At 37.9% G+C, this 16005-nt stretch overlaps 1 protein-coding gene across 4 annotated transcripts in view; it reads right to left on the bottom strand.

Moving 5' to 3' along the window:
* Positions 1-16005, bottom strand: part of MTREX (Mtr4 exosome RNA helicase) — a 144657-nt gene that overhangs the window by 106722 nt on the left and 21930 nt on the right. For 3 of the 4 annotated variants that reach the window (XM_037798848.1, XM_037798850.1, XM_037798849.1), the window contains 2 exons: positions 5631-5768; positions 4183-4249 (listed from right to left, as the gene is read on the bottom strand). In XM_037798848.1, the coding sequence (XP_037654776.1) occupies positions 4183-4249; positions 5631-5768 (205 nt within the window). Of the gene's footprint in view, positions 1-4182; positions 4250-5630; positions 5769-16005 lie in introns of those variants that run through there. The other variant, XM_037798851.1, reaches the window with a different exon arrangement.

Below are 16005 nucleotides of genomic sequence, written 5' to 3'. Positions count from 1 at the left end.
TTGGTACAGGATCTAAATTTTCTAAATGGTACAACTCTACAGTCGATTTGTTCAAACACCACAAGTGCATGGAACTTTGAATAGAAGTGAGATGCGGTAGGTTAGTATAGGCTGGAGTGAAATAGTGACACATCCTAGAGTAATTTGGGCAGATAATAAAAAACATATTTACAGCCTCCCCCTCCCCAGTCCCGAGGATCTGGGGGAAGGTGCGGATGTGTTGGACATCCTCAACTGGACTGGTGTTGATGTTGTCACAAACATTGGGACTGGCGGTTTGATGTACTGAGCCCTTGAGCAAGGGACTTGCCTTTATGAAGCTCATTACCACAAAGGAGAGTCTAAAGTTGTATGTAATGGTGCCTAAGAGTCTCCCCCTGAGTACCTCTTTGTTGCTCAGATGTGGCCCTCTCTCTCTCTAACTGAGCCATCTCGACAGGTGAACTCGCTGCCCTCCCCCCTACGTGGGACCCGACTCCCAGGGGTGTAAATCTCCCTGGCAACGCAGAGTATGACTCCCGGGGATGAATGTGGACTTGGCATCGTGGGACTGAGAGTATCTTCTTGACCAAAAGGGGGATGCAAAATGAGATGAAATACTTTCAGTGGCTGAGAGATTCCAAATGGAGTCGAGAGGTCACTCTGGTGGACATTTTTATGCACTATATAGATAACACCTCTTAGGCTTTAATGTATTGGAACAGCTATAAGTAAATACCTGAAACGACCAAACTCCAACCCAGCAGTCTGGACTCCTGAAGACAATTATATAATAATGTAGATTACAAGGGGTGACAGTGTGATTGTGAAGATCTTGTGGATCACACCCCCTTTATCTAGTGTATGGATGAGTGGAGGAATGGGGATAAAAACTAAAGGACAAATGGGGTGGGATGGGGGGATGATTTGGGTGTTCTTTTTTCACTTTTATTTTTTATTCTTGTTCTGGTTCTTTCTGATGTAAGGAAAATGTTCAGAGATAGATTGTGGTGATGAACGCATGGCTATGTTATCATACTGTGGACAGTGGATTGTATATCATGGATGATTGTATTGTGTGTGAATGTATTTCAATAAAACTGAATTAAAAAAAAAAAAAAAAGATTAGCTGACTTAGAAACAGAAATTGTTGGTAAACTTGTGACTCAGAATCAAGATGAGATGGGTAGAATTTCAGAAAAAAATCACTAGAATCTGAATACAATTAAGAAAAGTGAAACAATCAAATATGAAACCTAATGAATTATACCCAGGATGAAGAATGTGTTAGAAGCGTGATGTTCTAAATGGAGTCTATAAAGGAAAGCCCAAAATTTAGAATTTGGTAGATTATCCAGCACACTTTAGAACAGAAGTAACTATGAGTTGTTTTGATTAGTAAAAGAACACTTCTGGGAGATAGGAATAGTTTTCAGTCCTTCCCTTAATACCATATATTCCTCTTTAATATGATTACAAGAAAGTTCTAAGTTTCTAATTCTACTTCCCAGGTAGTTTGAGAGAGATGACTACTTATCCATTAAATTAAGGAAATCACATTCTTTTTTATCCCCCAATCTCTTGTAAGCATAATGAAAGTGAGTCTATCCTGGACAGCCCAACCTTGGATACAATGACAAAATCAAGTTCCTGGACCTAAAAATCTGAAGACTAGTGCCTAAATCATAACATGATCCCCACCCAAGATGAGATCAAGGAAAGTCAGTCTCCTTCACATCTCTCTCGATTTTCCATATGCTGTCAACAAAGAATATCAGCACAAAGCAATTAAGATTTTAGAATCTCTCAGATTTAATAGCAACAAAACAAAAAACTATGTTTTCATTATCTCTGGGAATCAAAGGTTGCTTCTTCATTCTCTGAAAATAGTCTGAGTAACACCAATGTATAAAAGACAGATGAAAGACAAGAAGTCTGAAGAGACTAGGGAGTCAGATAAAGACAGAAAACCAGGAGAACAGTTGAGTCAAACAGACTTAGCAATAGGTGAACTCATTGCTATCCCCTCTTTGTGGGACCTCACTCCCAGGGGTGTAAATCTCCCTGGCAACACGGGATATGACCCCTGGGGATGAATCTGGACCCGGCATTGTGGGATTGAGAACATCTTCTTGACCAAAAGGGGGAAACAAAATGAAACGAAATAAAGTTTCAGTGGTTGAGAGATTTCAAGGAGTCAAGAGGTCACCCTGGTGGACATTCTTATGCACTACATAGGTAACACTTTAGGTTTTACTGTATTGGAATAGCTAGAAGTAAATACCTGAAACTATCGAACTCCACGCCAGTAGCCTGGACTCTTGAAGATGACTGCATAACAATGTAGCTTACAAGGGGTGACAGTGTGATTGTGAAAACCATGTGGATCGCACTCCCTTTATCCAGTGTATGGATGGATGAGGAGAAAAATAGGGACAAAAACTAAATGAAAAATAGGGTGGGATGGGGGGGATGATTTGGGTGTTCTTTTTTACTTTTATTTTAATTATTCTTTTGATTCTTTTTGATGTAAGGAAAACGTTCAAAAATAAATTGGGGTGATGAATGCATAACTATATGATGGTACAGTGAACAGCTGATTGTACACCATGGATGACTGCACAGTATATGAATATATTTCAATAAAACTGAATTTAATTAAAAAAAAAAAAAAGACTTAGCAATTAGTCACTGGTGATCACTGCCAGAGCAACTTCAAAAGAATGGAGAGAGAGAAAAACCTCATTTTAGTGGATTAAAATATGAATCGAAGGTTAAATAGTCTAAACAGCGATTCTTCTAGGAGTCTTCAAACAACTCACTCAATAGTAACTCTGCGAAGGCAAGGACCACATCTCGTTTATCTCTTCATACTCAGTAACAAACAAAATGTAGTTGGCACTCAAAAGATACTTGTGAAATGAATGACTATAAAAGGGAAGAAGAGAAATAGCATAGTGGCTGTAAAGTAACCTAGAACAGAAGTGAAGCGTTCGCATGTTTACTTACTGATAGAAAAGGGCAAATAGAGAAAAAAGAGACTCTAGAAACAGAAAAGGGAAATGGAATAATCAAAGTGTTTGTGGAGGCAGGAGCAAGAGCCTGGCAGATCAACTCCCCCTAGACTGGTAGGGGAAGTGTCTTTTCCTTTGAGTACATGGGACGGGTGCAAACAGGCTTGGTAAAAGGTTATAATTAGAGGTCACTCCAAATCAATATCCTCAATTCTCTACACGAAGTAAAAAGTAAAGTTTCTTGGTTAGAAAGTGAAAGGAGGAGACAGAATGGAAGACTTGAAGATGATGTTGAATGAGAACAAAAAGAGCTTCTGACCTCTTGGGACAAGGACTTGTATCTTTTGTTTTGTCTTTTATAACCTCAGAGCATCAAACAGGATCTAACATAAGTATTGAACAAATGAGCAAAAAATGGGCATTATACCTGTCAACCTAAATGCTATTTCTAAAGGATGGAACATAGGGGACTTTCAGTAGAAAAACAGGGATTTTAAAAGGTAAGGTTCCAAAGCTATATCAAAAGCCATTTTTGTTCATTTGGAATTACTCTGATATTCAATAGAGACTTTTTATAAGATTCTCCAATTAACTGGAACAAGAATTTGCTGTAAGATTCTATCATGATAAAAGGTTTAATAGAAGGAAATAGTGGCAAAGTGCCCTGTCCTTTATGTTTATAAACACTCCCATCTAAAGGGATCATATAAACTATCAGTGGTTACCATCTTGTGGCAGAACAAAGAAATTGCAATTTGTCAGAGTGAGGCATGAAAGAGAACAAGACGGGGCAAAAGGAAACTACTGTTACTTTACCTTAGGAATACAGGAATGAACACATAAAAATACCTACTCTGTGCTGGATACTTTAATTTTTCATATAATCCTAAAAACTACCTTATTAGATAGATCCCATTATCCTAAATTCACAAAAAGAAAAAAAAAAAATGTTCAAAGAGATAAAACAAATTTATCCAAGATTGTAGTTACCAGAAGTGCTGGGCCAGGATTTGAACTCAGGTGTAATTACAAATCCCCAGCAACTTCTAACAGACTGTGTGCACCCTAGAGAAATTGGTTAATGTTTTGGAGACCCTCAAGGCTAAACTGTTTGCTGACTGTTACACTAAACACTCCAAAGAAAAATCTCATTTGAAATACCAACCTACTGTATGCTGTCAGTGCTTACCTCATGTGTACACCCTTCAACAGTTTCAACTGCTTGTACCTTGACTCTAGGCATCAGGTCTGTCAAACTTGAAAAAGAAATTTTAAGTTACACAAAAATAAAATATTTTTCTATAAATACATAAGCTACCCATATGCACTGTTAAGGAAAATGGTTCTGCTCCATTATCATCACCTCAAATTGGAAAAACTTACACTATTACGAATTGTTTTTTTAATTTCACATTACACATTTTACATGTTAAGAATTCAAAATAGTCAGTTAACATCTTTTATTACAAATATACACCAAATAGTATGCCAGATGGATTATTCAAACTATTATATCAGGTTAGAGCCAATGACTATTTTGAATAAAAAGTACTCTACAAAGCACTGACATTATATCAAAACACAAAGTTGATTATAAAAACTAATACATGACAGAAAGTATAAAACAAACTAGCCTAATTCAAATGTTGCTACAATTTATAGGAATGTTTCTGATTCTCATCAAAATACTAAAATACACTCAGCTAGGTTTTCCGTTTAGACCATGAAGGGATAGATTATGGATAAACTGAAGAAAAACAGATTATTCTCTTATTTTACTGTACTTTTGATTTTCCAATAATCATGCTTTGGATAAAACCTGAGAATTTCTACAAAAAACGGTACTGACTTTAAACACCAATAATATTTTGTAACCTATTCTACTAGTTCGTGCAAATGGTGCACTTAAATATTCCAATGACATATCTACCACCATTTAGAGTAACCAATTTTGCTAGCTATTAACAGCTAACCAATTTTAAAAAAAAATTCTGGGAACATATAAATTCTTCATGGTAGTGCCAAGCTAAAATAGTGGACCCAAGAAAGGAGAAACAATGCCATCACCACAACAGAAAACAGGTCAACATAAGAAACTGGCACCAAGTTCTGGAAAGTTCCAGCTTTCAAAATGAGAGAAACATCAGCTAATTTGGCCACAGCTATCCATGGGCCACTCTACTGCTACAGGGGTTCTTGAGATTCATGGCCTTTCCACTTATTGCTACATGGGACACTGAAAATCTAATTCCTCCTAATGTTCATTCTCACTGATTCCCTCCATTGCGTCAATTTTATTCTTTCCTTTTACTACACTCTTCTCCAGTGATCCTGTTCTTACGATGTTTTACAAATAAAAGAAACATGTCTTTTCTTCTTTAAAAAAATAAAATCAGGCTTCAAGATCCTTTCTCTAAATTGTACTCTGAAGTACTAAAAGAATAGTTTGTTCTATATCGTCTTTCAATGCCACAAACTTATATAAATGTCCTATATTTATAAGAGTATATAAAGAATATTTATCTTCATTTCTCTAAGCAAATAGTTTTATAAAACATAAACATAAGCAATTTTCAAAACTTCATGCTAACCTTCCAAATTATGAGTTCCCAACATTTATGACAATGGAAATACTACCTTAAGTCTTCAGTTATTGACTCTTCTACCCTGGGCTTCTTTCCAAAAATGGATTCATCTGTGCCTTCAAAATCTGCATCTCTCTTGTTTTTTCCACTATTATTTGAATCTGATTGAAATTTACTTTCAATACGTTTCCTGTAAAGTAAACAAGTAACAATGAATTCTAAAGTATCAGTTCCTACTTCAGGGATGATATAATAACATATATACACCATTAGCAGAAAAAAGTCATAAAAATACATGAACGTTACAAATCAAAACTGGCTAAAACCCAGAATACTCTAACATAATCTGTAAAACTGAACACTACTCCTTTTGGATCTCATAATTTTTTGGAAGTTTTGTTTAAAAGTACTTTAAGCCTCACAATATAATCATTAATGTAATTTTCTTAAAATTTGCAAATCAAAACACCATTAGACATTTACATGAGCACCTTCAGTAAATATTCAATGTTTACTCTAATGGCATGATATTACTATTTGAGAGGAAGTCTGTTTTTATGGCTGAAATTTTTGGTTAAAAATAACGACAATAAATGGTACTTGATGAACTGGACATCTATAGGGGAACTGAACCTGAATTCTACCCTCATCATCCACAAAAAACAATTCCACAAGGATTTTAAATCTAATCAACAAAGGTAAAAACAACAAAGCCTTCAGAAGATAAAATGGAAAATTATCTTCACGGTATCATAAGCAGGACATGAAAATTACTAACCAACTACTAAAAGTTTGGTAAAACATTAAAATTAAGAATTTGTTAATCAAAAGGTACCATTAAGAGTAAAGAGGCAAGACAGTGTGGAAAGATATGAAATACATATTACAGACAAAAGGCTTAAATCTAAAATATTGGAGGTGGGAACTACTAACCAATTTTTTTAACAAAACAAAACAATTAAAAAATGAGCAAAAGAGTAGAAAAGGCACCTTTTACAATAAATAAGAGGTTGTGCAAATGCCCAGTAAGCATATGAAAAGACAACCAACACGATTACTTATCAGGAAAATTCAGGTTAAAGTAGATAATACTAGATCACTGGTTCTTAAACTTTTGGTCTTGAACCCTTTTTACAGTATTAAAAATCTATGAGGACTCCAAACAGCTTTTGTTTGTGTGGTTATATCTACTAACATTTAGCATACTAGAAATTAAAACCTAAAAATTTAAAAACATTTACTTATTTATCCACTTAGAAACAATAAAACCAATACATGTTTGTATAAATAGCATTTTTTACAAAAAAAAAATGTACGCTTCAAAGAAATTTTTTAATAAGATGGCATTGTTTTACATTTTTAAATATCTGGTTAATACAAGGCGGCTTGACTCTCATATCTGTTTCTGCATTCATCTTGCTATTTTTGGTTGAGAAATATGAAGAAAATTCAGCCTCACATACATATGTAGTAGAAAAAAAAGGACACAGTATTTTAACAGCATTTTAAAATAATAGTGAATACTTTTCTTTGACCCTATACCAAAACTCAACCATACTTTGAGAACCACTGTTTCAGTTATAGTCATGAACTTCTCAATATGCCAGCACAAAAGAATATATTCTGTATGGCTCCATTTAAAAAATAGTCCACACTGGTGGTTTGATGGGCTAACTGCTCTACCACAGGACTTGCCCTTGGGAAGACTGTTGCTGCAAAGGAGAGACTAGGCCTCCCTATAATTGTGCCTAAGAGCCTCCTCCCAAATGCCTCTTTGTTGCTCAGATGTGGCATTCTCTCTCTAGCTAAGCCAGTTTGGCAGGTGAAATCACTGCCCTCCCCACTATGTGGGATCTGACACCCAGGGGAGTAAATCTCCCTGGCAATGTGGAATATGACTTCCAGGGAGGAATCCAGACCCGGCATCATGGGATGGAGAACATCTTCTTGACCAAAAGGGGGATGTGAAAGGAAACAAAATAAGCTTCAGTGGCAGAGAGATTCCAAAAAGAGCCGAGAGGTCACTCTGGTGGGCACTCTTACACACAACATAGACAACTTTTTTTTAGGTTCTAAAGAATTGGAATAGCTAGCAGTAAATACCTGAAACTATCAAACTACAACCCCAGAATCCAAGAATCTTAAAGACGATTGTATAAAAATGTAGCTCATGAAGGGTGACAATGTGATTGGGAAAGCCATATGGACCACACTCCCCTTTGTCCAGTGTATGGATGGATGAGTTGAAAATTGGGGACAAAAAAAAAAAAAAAAGGCACCCAGTGTTCTTTTTTACTTTAATTGTTCTTTTTCACTTTAATTTTTATTCTTATTATTTTTGTGTGTGGTAACGAAAATGTAATAAATTAATTTGGGTGATGAATGCATAACTGTATAATGGTACTGTAAACAACTGAATGTGCTTTGTTTTGTATGACTGCATGGTATGTGAATATATCTCAACAAAATGAATTTAAAAAAAAAACAAAAACAGACCACAAACAGAAAAAACTAACACATGGTGTTAATATAGTAGCTATCTTGCATGTGGGGGTGGAGTAGGATGGGGTTCTATAATGTTTTATTTCTTGTCCTGAATGGTAGTTAAATAGTTCTGCTCACTTTTTGAAAATTCATCCCAGGACTTGTGCTATATATTTTACTTGAATAAAACAAGTAAAAAGAAAAAAAAGGAAGAAAGAAAAAGGGTGAAAAAGTCCATTCTTCAGTATTTAGCAAAAGCTGAAATTTGTAAATACTGTAAATATTTGGAATACTCTCCCAATTTGGTGGAAAAGGTATTCATTCCAGTCCCAGACTTGCTGCCAAATGCATATGTGTTTATAGAACCTGCTTTGGACAAACCATTAATATCCCTGGGCCTCAGTTTCCACATCAGTAAAATGAAACATTCATTTGGACAACAAATAAAATCTCTTCTAGTTTTATCCAAGTCAGTAAGCATCAATTAAACCACTGTATTTAAAACATTCTACGGGGAGCTGGGGAAGACTATAAAACAAAGAAAAATCAAGTTCCTATACCTTTGAGAAACTTAAAACCCAAATTCATGGTAGAGCTCCAATATTTTGTAATAGTCCATGGCAGGCACTTACATCTCAATTTACTCATTTCTCTCACAGCTTCTTAAGTATACCATATATGAAATTTGCACACTTGAAAATACCCCAGTTAACCAGAAAAGCTAGAAATAAGGTGTCAGAGATAACCAGCTTCCTCTTAAAGAATAAGATTTTATTTGGTTTATTGAAACCTTCTGAAAATGTTTTATCTGCTAGTTCATATAGGTGGCATGTTCTGTAAGGCACTAGAAAGAGCACCAAACCCGGTCATTAAGCGCAAACAACAAACTGAGATACAACGAACTGGCCAACATACTCAAATTGAGGTACATTCTACAAAATAACTAGCTTAGGATCTTCCAAAGTGTCATGATCATGAAAGTCAAAAAAAAAGTCTGGTCCAAACTAAATGAGACTACAAAGATAGGCCAACCAAACTGTGTAATCCTGGATAGAATCATTTTCTTAAAAAGAACATTATTAAAGCAATTGAAAAAAATCTGAATAAATCTATAGATTAGATAACAGCACTATAGTACTGTTAATTTCCTTAGTCTGATCATTGTACCATGATTATGTAAGAAAATGCTCTTAGGTACTTAAGAATTCAGAGGTAAACGATCTTCACGTCTGTAATTTGATCTCAAACGGAAAAAAAAATGTATACACACAAATATATATAAACATATGTATGGAGAGAAAGGAAATGTGGTAAAATGCTAACATTTGTGATATGTCAAGAGATTCTGGACCATTCTTACAACTTTTCTGTAGGTCTGAAATTACGTCAAAATACAAGTTTTTATTATTTAAAGCACTATCTGAGATAACATTGCATTTCATCTATAATAAAAGTTGAGCATTGACTGTAGTGTACAACTGACTATTGTGTCATGCCTGGAGAAGAATATGTGCCAAGTAGAAGTTCCTGAGCTTTGCCTAGGGATAAAACTGCACATGGGCTGTAGTCTTGTACTGGTTTGTACAAATTCATATGAGTTAAATACACAGACTGTTTTCTAAAAGCAGAAAGAAATAACATTGCTGGTTGATGAAGATTTGTATGAAGTTCATATATACTCAGAAATAGCTTTGAGAGTTGCACCAAAGGAAATTAACCTGACAGTACAGGTTGGGATGTCATTAAACCCCAATGTGTTAAATTTTGCTACATGTTACAGTGGGATGTATGTGATACTTTGTTAATTTTTAAGTGATTGCAAATATTTGTAAAAACGATTTCAGAATATTTAGGGTATCTATACAACACAGTAAAAAGCACTTGTCTAAAATGAATCGTATACACTGTAAAAATGAAGTCATACAAGTACCAGAAGAAAACTTAAGTGAATGCCTTTAAAACCTAGGAATGAAGAAAATGTTCTTAAACCATGACAAAAATCCAACAGCTATAAAAATAAAGAGTGACAAGTTTAACTACATTAAAAACCATTTTTAAAGGCAAAAACCAGGGGAAAAATACTATTTTCATTAGAGGAATAATATCCCTAATAAATAAAGGGCTTCTAAGACTTGAGAAGAAAAGAACCAAATATCCATTTTTTTAAAGACTGGGAAAAAAAAATGAACAGCTCATAAAGAAAGAAATACAAATGGTCTTTGCATTAAAAAAACGATGCTTTGGAGGAGGATCCAAGATGGCAGCATAGAGAGGAGTGGAAGCTAAGTAGTCCCCCTGGAACAACTTAAAAAAAAAACAGAAGCAACTAGTAAATAATCCGGAATAACTGCAGGGGGACAAACGTGACCGTCCACTCATCATACACTAACCTGAACTGGGAGGACTGCCCAAGATCACAGCACAAAACCTGTAAGTAAGAACTGCAGATCCAAATCGGGAGACCCCTCCCCCACAGCCCGAGCTACAAAGCCTCGTGGTGCCAGAGAGAAGCTTTCTCCCAGCAAGTGAGTATAGCTCAGCTGAGCTTCAACTGGGGTTTGAATTAGCGACTGTGAACTGCTCACTACGAGGTACGAATCCCGAACAAGGAGACAGAGACTTTGGGTGACGACTGACCTTGGAGAGCCGGAGGGTCGCCTCGGACTAGCTCTGTTCCTTTCTCGACTCAGTGGAGAAAGCCTTAGGCATTTTCAGTTCCCAGTTCTGTGACCCAGACAGGGATGTGGCACAGGCAGAGAGAGACCACTGAAATGCTAATGACCTCCCCCTAAGGTGTCTATCTTCTCTAAGAGGAAAGGGGTGGGGCCCAGCTCTACTACCTGCCTTTCATTCAGAACTTACACCAGTCAAGAATTATACGCTAATCTTTGCATTAGGCAGAGAGTGCCCCTGCATGGACCGGCGGCCCAGGGCTTCCCTTGAAGGACGACGCACACTAGTGACACAGCGCAGCCTTCCCTCAGCAGAGGTCCTGGAAGATCATAGCTGAGAAGGGGGGCCCACTCAGAAAACCCAGGGATGCTACGTCAATGCCAGTGGTTTGTGGGTCAGCGACAGAGAAAATCTGGGGCAAAATTGAAATGAAGGCTTAGACTCTTGCAACAGCCTTGAATCCCCGGGAAGAGCTGGGAGGTTTGCATATTAAACCGGCCCTGCATCCCTGACACCCAGACACACGCACCACGTTCAGGGTGGACAGCTCCAACAACCAACCCAAAGTGAGTTCGCCAACTGAACCCCTCAAAAATCGTTTCCTCACACACCACAGAGACAGAGTTGGGGAGAACTGACTTGAAGGGTATAGGTGACTTGCAGATGCCATCGCTGGTTAGTTGGAGAAAGTGTACGCCACCAACTTGTATTTCTGAAAAATTAGATTGGCATTTTTTTTTTTACAACTTGAAAGAACTCTATCAAGCAAAGCAAATACCAAGAGGTCAAAAACAACAGAAAATCTTAATGCATATGATAAAACCAGACGATATGGAGAACCTGATCCCAAACACCCGACTCAAAATATCAGAAGAGACACAGCACTTGGCACAATTAATCAAACAATTACAATCGAGGAACGAAAACATGGAACAGGATATAAAAAACACGAAGCAGACCATGGAGCAGGATAAAAGGGACATAAAGAAGACCCTAGAAGAGCATAAAAAAGAAACTGCAAGATTAAATAAAAAAATAGAAGATCTTATGGAAATAAAAAAAATTGTTGGCCAAATTAAAAAGACTCTGGATATTCACAATACAAGATTAGAGGAAGCTGAACAATGACTCACTGTCCTCGAGGTCCACAGAACAGAAAATGAAAGAACAAAAGAAAGAATGGAGAAAGAAATCAAAAGGATCTCAGGGATATGATAGATAAAATAAAACGTCCAAATTTAAGACTCATTGGTGTCCCAGAAGGGGAAGAGAAGGGTAAAGGTCTAGAAAGAGTATTCAAAGAAACTGTTGGGGAAAACTTCCTAAACCTTCTACACAATATAAATACACAAAGCAAAAATGCCCAGCGAACTCCAAATAGAATAAATCCAAATAAACCCACTCCAACACATATTCTGATCAGACTCTCAAATACTGAAGAGAAGGAGCAAGTTCCGAAAGCAGCAAGAGAAAAGCAATTCACCACATGAAAAGGAAACAACGTAAGACTAAGTTGTGACTGCTCAGCGGCCACCATGGAGGCAAGAAGGCAGTGGCATGACATATTTAAAATTCTGAGAGAGAAAAATTTCCAACCAAGAATACTTTATCCAGCAAAACTCTCCTTCAAATTTGAGGGAGAGCTTAAATTTTTCACAAACAAATGCTGAAGAGACTTTGCCAATAAAAGACCTGCCCTACTTCAGATACTAAAGAGAGCCCTACCAACAGAAAAACAAAGAAAGGAGAAAGAGATATAGAGAATTTTAACAGACATATACACAACCTTACATCCCAAATCACCAGGACACTCATTTTTCTCTAGTGATCACGGATCTTTCTCCAGAATGGACCATATGCTGGGACATAAAACAAGCCTCAATAAATTAAAAAAAAAAAAAAAAATTGAACATATTCAAAGCACAATCTCTAACCACAATGGAATACAAATAGAAGTCAATAATTTTTGAATTGTAACTCCACTATTTACTTCTTACATGATATAAAATACACAAACTCTAAGGACAAATCAGTGGTTTTGAACATCAATGTGAAATATGTAATTTTTGACAAGAACTATAAAAAGGTGGGGGAAAGGAGGCGTATAGGTACATAGTTTATGTGTCCTATTGAAATTAAGTTGGTATCAAAGAAAAACAAGAATGTTACGGATTTAAGAGTTTAATTTTAAGCCCCACAGTAAACACAAAGAAATTACCAGAAAATATGACCACAGAGATGAAAAGTAGAGTATGGGTTAAGAGAAATGGGGGAAGGGGCAACAGGGAGTTAAGAAATGAGTGTAGGGTTGCTGTTTGAGGTGAAGGGAAATTTCCAGTAATGGATGGTGGGAAGGTGATAGCATTACAACATTCTAAATGTGATTAATCCCACTAATGGAAGAGTAGGGAGGGGGTGGAATGGGAAGATTTAGGCTGTATATATGTTTCCACAATTGAGAAAAAGAAAAAGTCTAAATAGATGACAGTTGAATGCCAAGGATGACCCTGGATGGGATCTGAGGATGGAGGACAGGAGGCTCAAAGGGACACAGTTGAGACATAAGGAAAAGGAAATATAGAATGTAAGCTTTGTATCCTTGTTGAATCTCTTGTACTTCTTAACTGCACTTAATGGGATTGCATAAAAGAATGTTCTTGTTCATGGGAATTGTATATGTGAATTATAGGGTTTGTTCAAGGATGTGTGCAGCTAGTTCTCATATGTTCAGAAGACAGAGCAACAGATGATGGATGATAGGGAGGGAGGGAGAGAGGCAGTGAAAGAAATAGCGGTGTGACAACATGTTAAAGTTAGTGGATCGGGGTAGCGGGGGGGTCAGGGAATGCTGGAATTCTGTGTATGGGGTTTGTATTCTTTTTGAAACTGTTCCTATAACTTTGAATTTATTTCAAAATAAAATGTAACAAACAAAAAAACACGATGCTTTGCTTCATTCAAAATAAGAGAAATATAAACTAAGACTAATTGAAAAACCATTTCTCACTTAGTTTAACAAACATCGAAGTTCAACAACATATTCTATAGCTAAGGTATAAACACTCACACATTGCTACTTATACTGCTTATTATTGCTGCTATAACAAATTACCAGAAACTCAGTGGCTAAAAACAAACAAAGAAAATGTATTATCTTATAGTTATTGAAATTAGAAATTCAAAACTGGTTATCTTGGGCAAAAATCGAGGTGTTGTACTGGCAGGGCTGCATTCCTTCTTAAAAAGCTCTAGGGGAGACTCCATTTCCTTGCTTTCTCCAATTTCTAGATGCTGCCCACATTTCTTACCTCATAATCCCCCTTCCTCCATCTTCAAAGCTGGCAACACTGGACTGAATTCTAATACTGTCATCTCTCTGGTTCTCCCTCTTCTGTCTGCCTCTCATTTTTAAGGTTCCTTGGGGATACCCATCTCAAAATCAACTCATTAGCAAATTCCATCTGAAAGAGTAAATCTCCTTTGCCACACAACCTAAGATATTCACAGGTTCTGGGCATTAGGATATGAGCACCCTTGGGAGGTCATTTTGCAAAGTGGTACACCTCCTGGGGAGAAAAATTTGACAATTTCTAGCATGATTACACACATTAAGTTACCCTTTACCCGGCAATTCCACTTCAAGGAATCTATCCCAAAGATACAATGACAAAAACAAACAAAATAAAACAAAGCAAAATGCCAACAACAAAAACAGACAGACGGAGGCGGGGCAAGATGGCAGACTGGTGAGCTGTATGTTTTAGTTACTCCTCCAGGAAAGTAGGTAGAAAGCCAGGAACTGCGTGGACTGGACACCACAGAGCAATCTGACTTTGGGCATACTTCATACAACACTCATGAAAATGTGGAACTGCTGAGATCAGCGAAATCTGTAAGTTTTCGCGGCCAGGGGACCCGCGCCCCTCCCTGCCAGGCTCAGTCCCGTGGGAGGAGGGGCTGTCAGCTCCGGGAAGGAGAAGGGAGAACTGCAGTGGCAGCCCTTATCGGAAACTCATTCTGCTGATCCAAACTCCAACCATAGATAGACTGAGACCAGACACCAGAGAATCTGAGAGCAGCCAGCCCAGCAGAGAGGAGACAGGCATAGAAAAAAAACAACACGAAAAACTCCAAAATAAAAGCGGAGGATTTTTGGAGTTCTGGTCAACATAGAAAGGGGAAGGGCAGAGCTCAGGCCCTGAGGCTCATATGCAAATCCCCAAGAAAAGCTGATCTCTCTGCCCTGTGGACCTTTCCTTAATGGCTCTGGTTGCTTTGGCTCTTAGCATTTCAATAACCCATTAGATCTCTGAGGAGGGCCCTTTTTTTTTAATCCTTTTTTGTTTTTCTAAAACAATTACTCTAAGAAGCCCAATACAGAAAGCTTCAAAGACTTGCAATTTGGGCAGGTCAAGTCAAGAGCAGAACTAAGAGAGCTCTGAGACAAAAGGCAATAATCCAGTGGCTGAGAAAATTCACTAAACACCACAACTTCCCAAGAAAAGGGGGGTGTCCGCTCACAGCCATCATCCTGGTGGACGGGAAACACTCCTGCCCATCGCCAGCCCCATAGCCCAGAGCTGCCCCAGACAACCCAGTGTGACGGAAGTGCTTCAAATAACAGGTACACTCCACAAAACTGGGAGTGGACATTAGCCTTCCTGCAACCTCAGCTGATTGTTCCAGAGTTGGGAAGGTAGAGCAGTGTGAATTAACAAAGCCCCATTCAGCCATCATTTCAGCAGACTGGGAGCCTCCCTACACAGCCCAGCAGCCCAGAACTGCCCTGGGGGGATGGCACTCACCTGTGACATAGCACAGTCATCCCTCAACAGAGGACCCGGGGTGCACGGCCTGGAAGAGGGGCCCACTTGCAAGTCTCTGGAGCCATACGCCAATACCAAGGACTTGTGGGTCAGTGGCAGAGACAAACTGCGACAGGACTGAACTGAAGGATTAGACTATTGCAGCAGCTTTAAAACTCTAGGATCACCAGGGAGATTTGATTGTTAGGGCCACCCCCCCTCCCTGACTGCCCAGAAACACGCCCCATATACAGGGCAGGCAACATCAACTACACACGCAAGCTTGGTACACCAATTGGACCCCACAAGACTCACTCCCCCACTCACCAAAAAGGCTAAGCAGGGGAGAACTGGCTTGTGGAGAACAGGTGGCTCGTGGACGCCACCTGCTGGTTAGTTAGAGAAAGTGTACTCCACGAAGCTGTAGATATGATAAATTAGAGATAAGGACTTCAATTGGTCTAC

Source organism: Choloepus didactylus, chromosome 11 (genome assembly GCF_015220235.1).
Source record: "Choloepus didactylus isolate mChoDid1 chromosome 11, mChoDid1.pri, whole genome shotgun sequence".
NCBI lineage: Eukaryota > Metazoa > Chordata > Mammalia > Pilosa > Megalonychidae > Choloepus > Choloepus didactylus.
The sequence above is the reverse complement of the archived record's forward strand: the minus strand, read 5'-3'. Positions and strand labels throughout refer to the sequence as shown.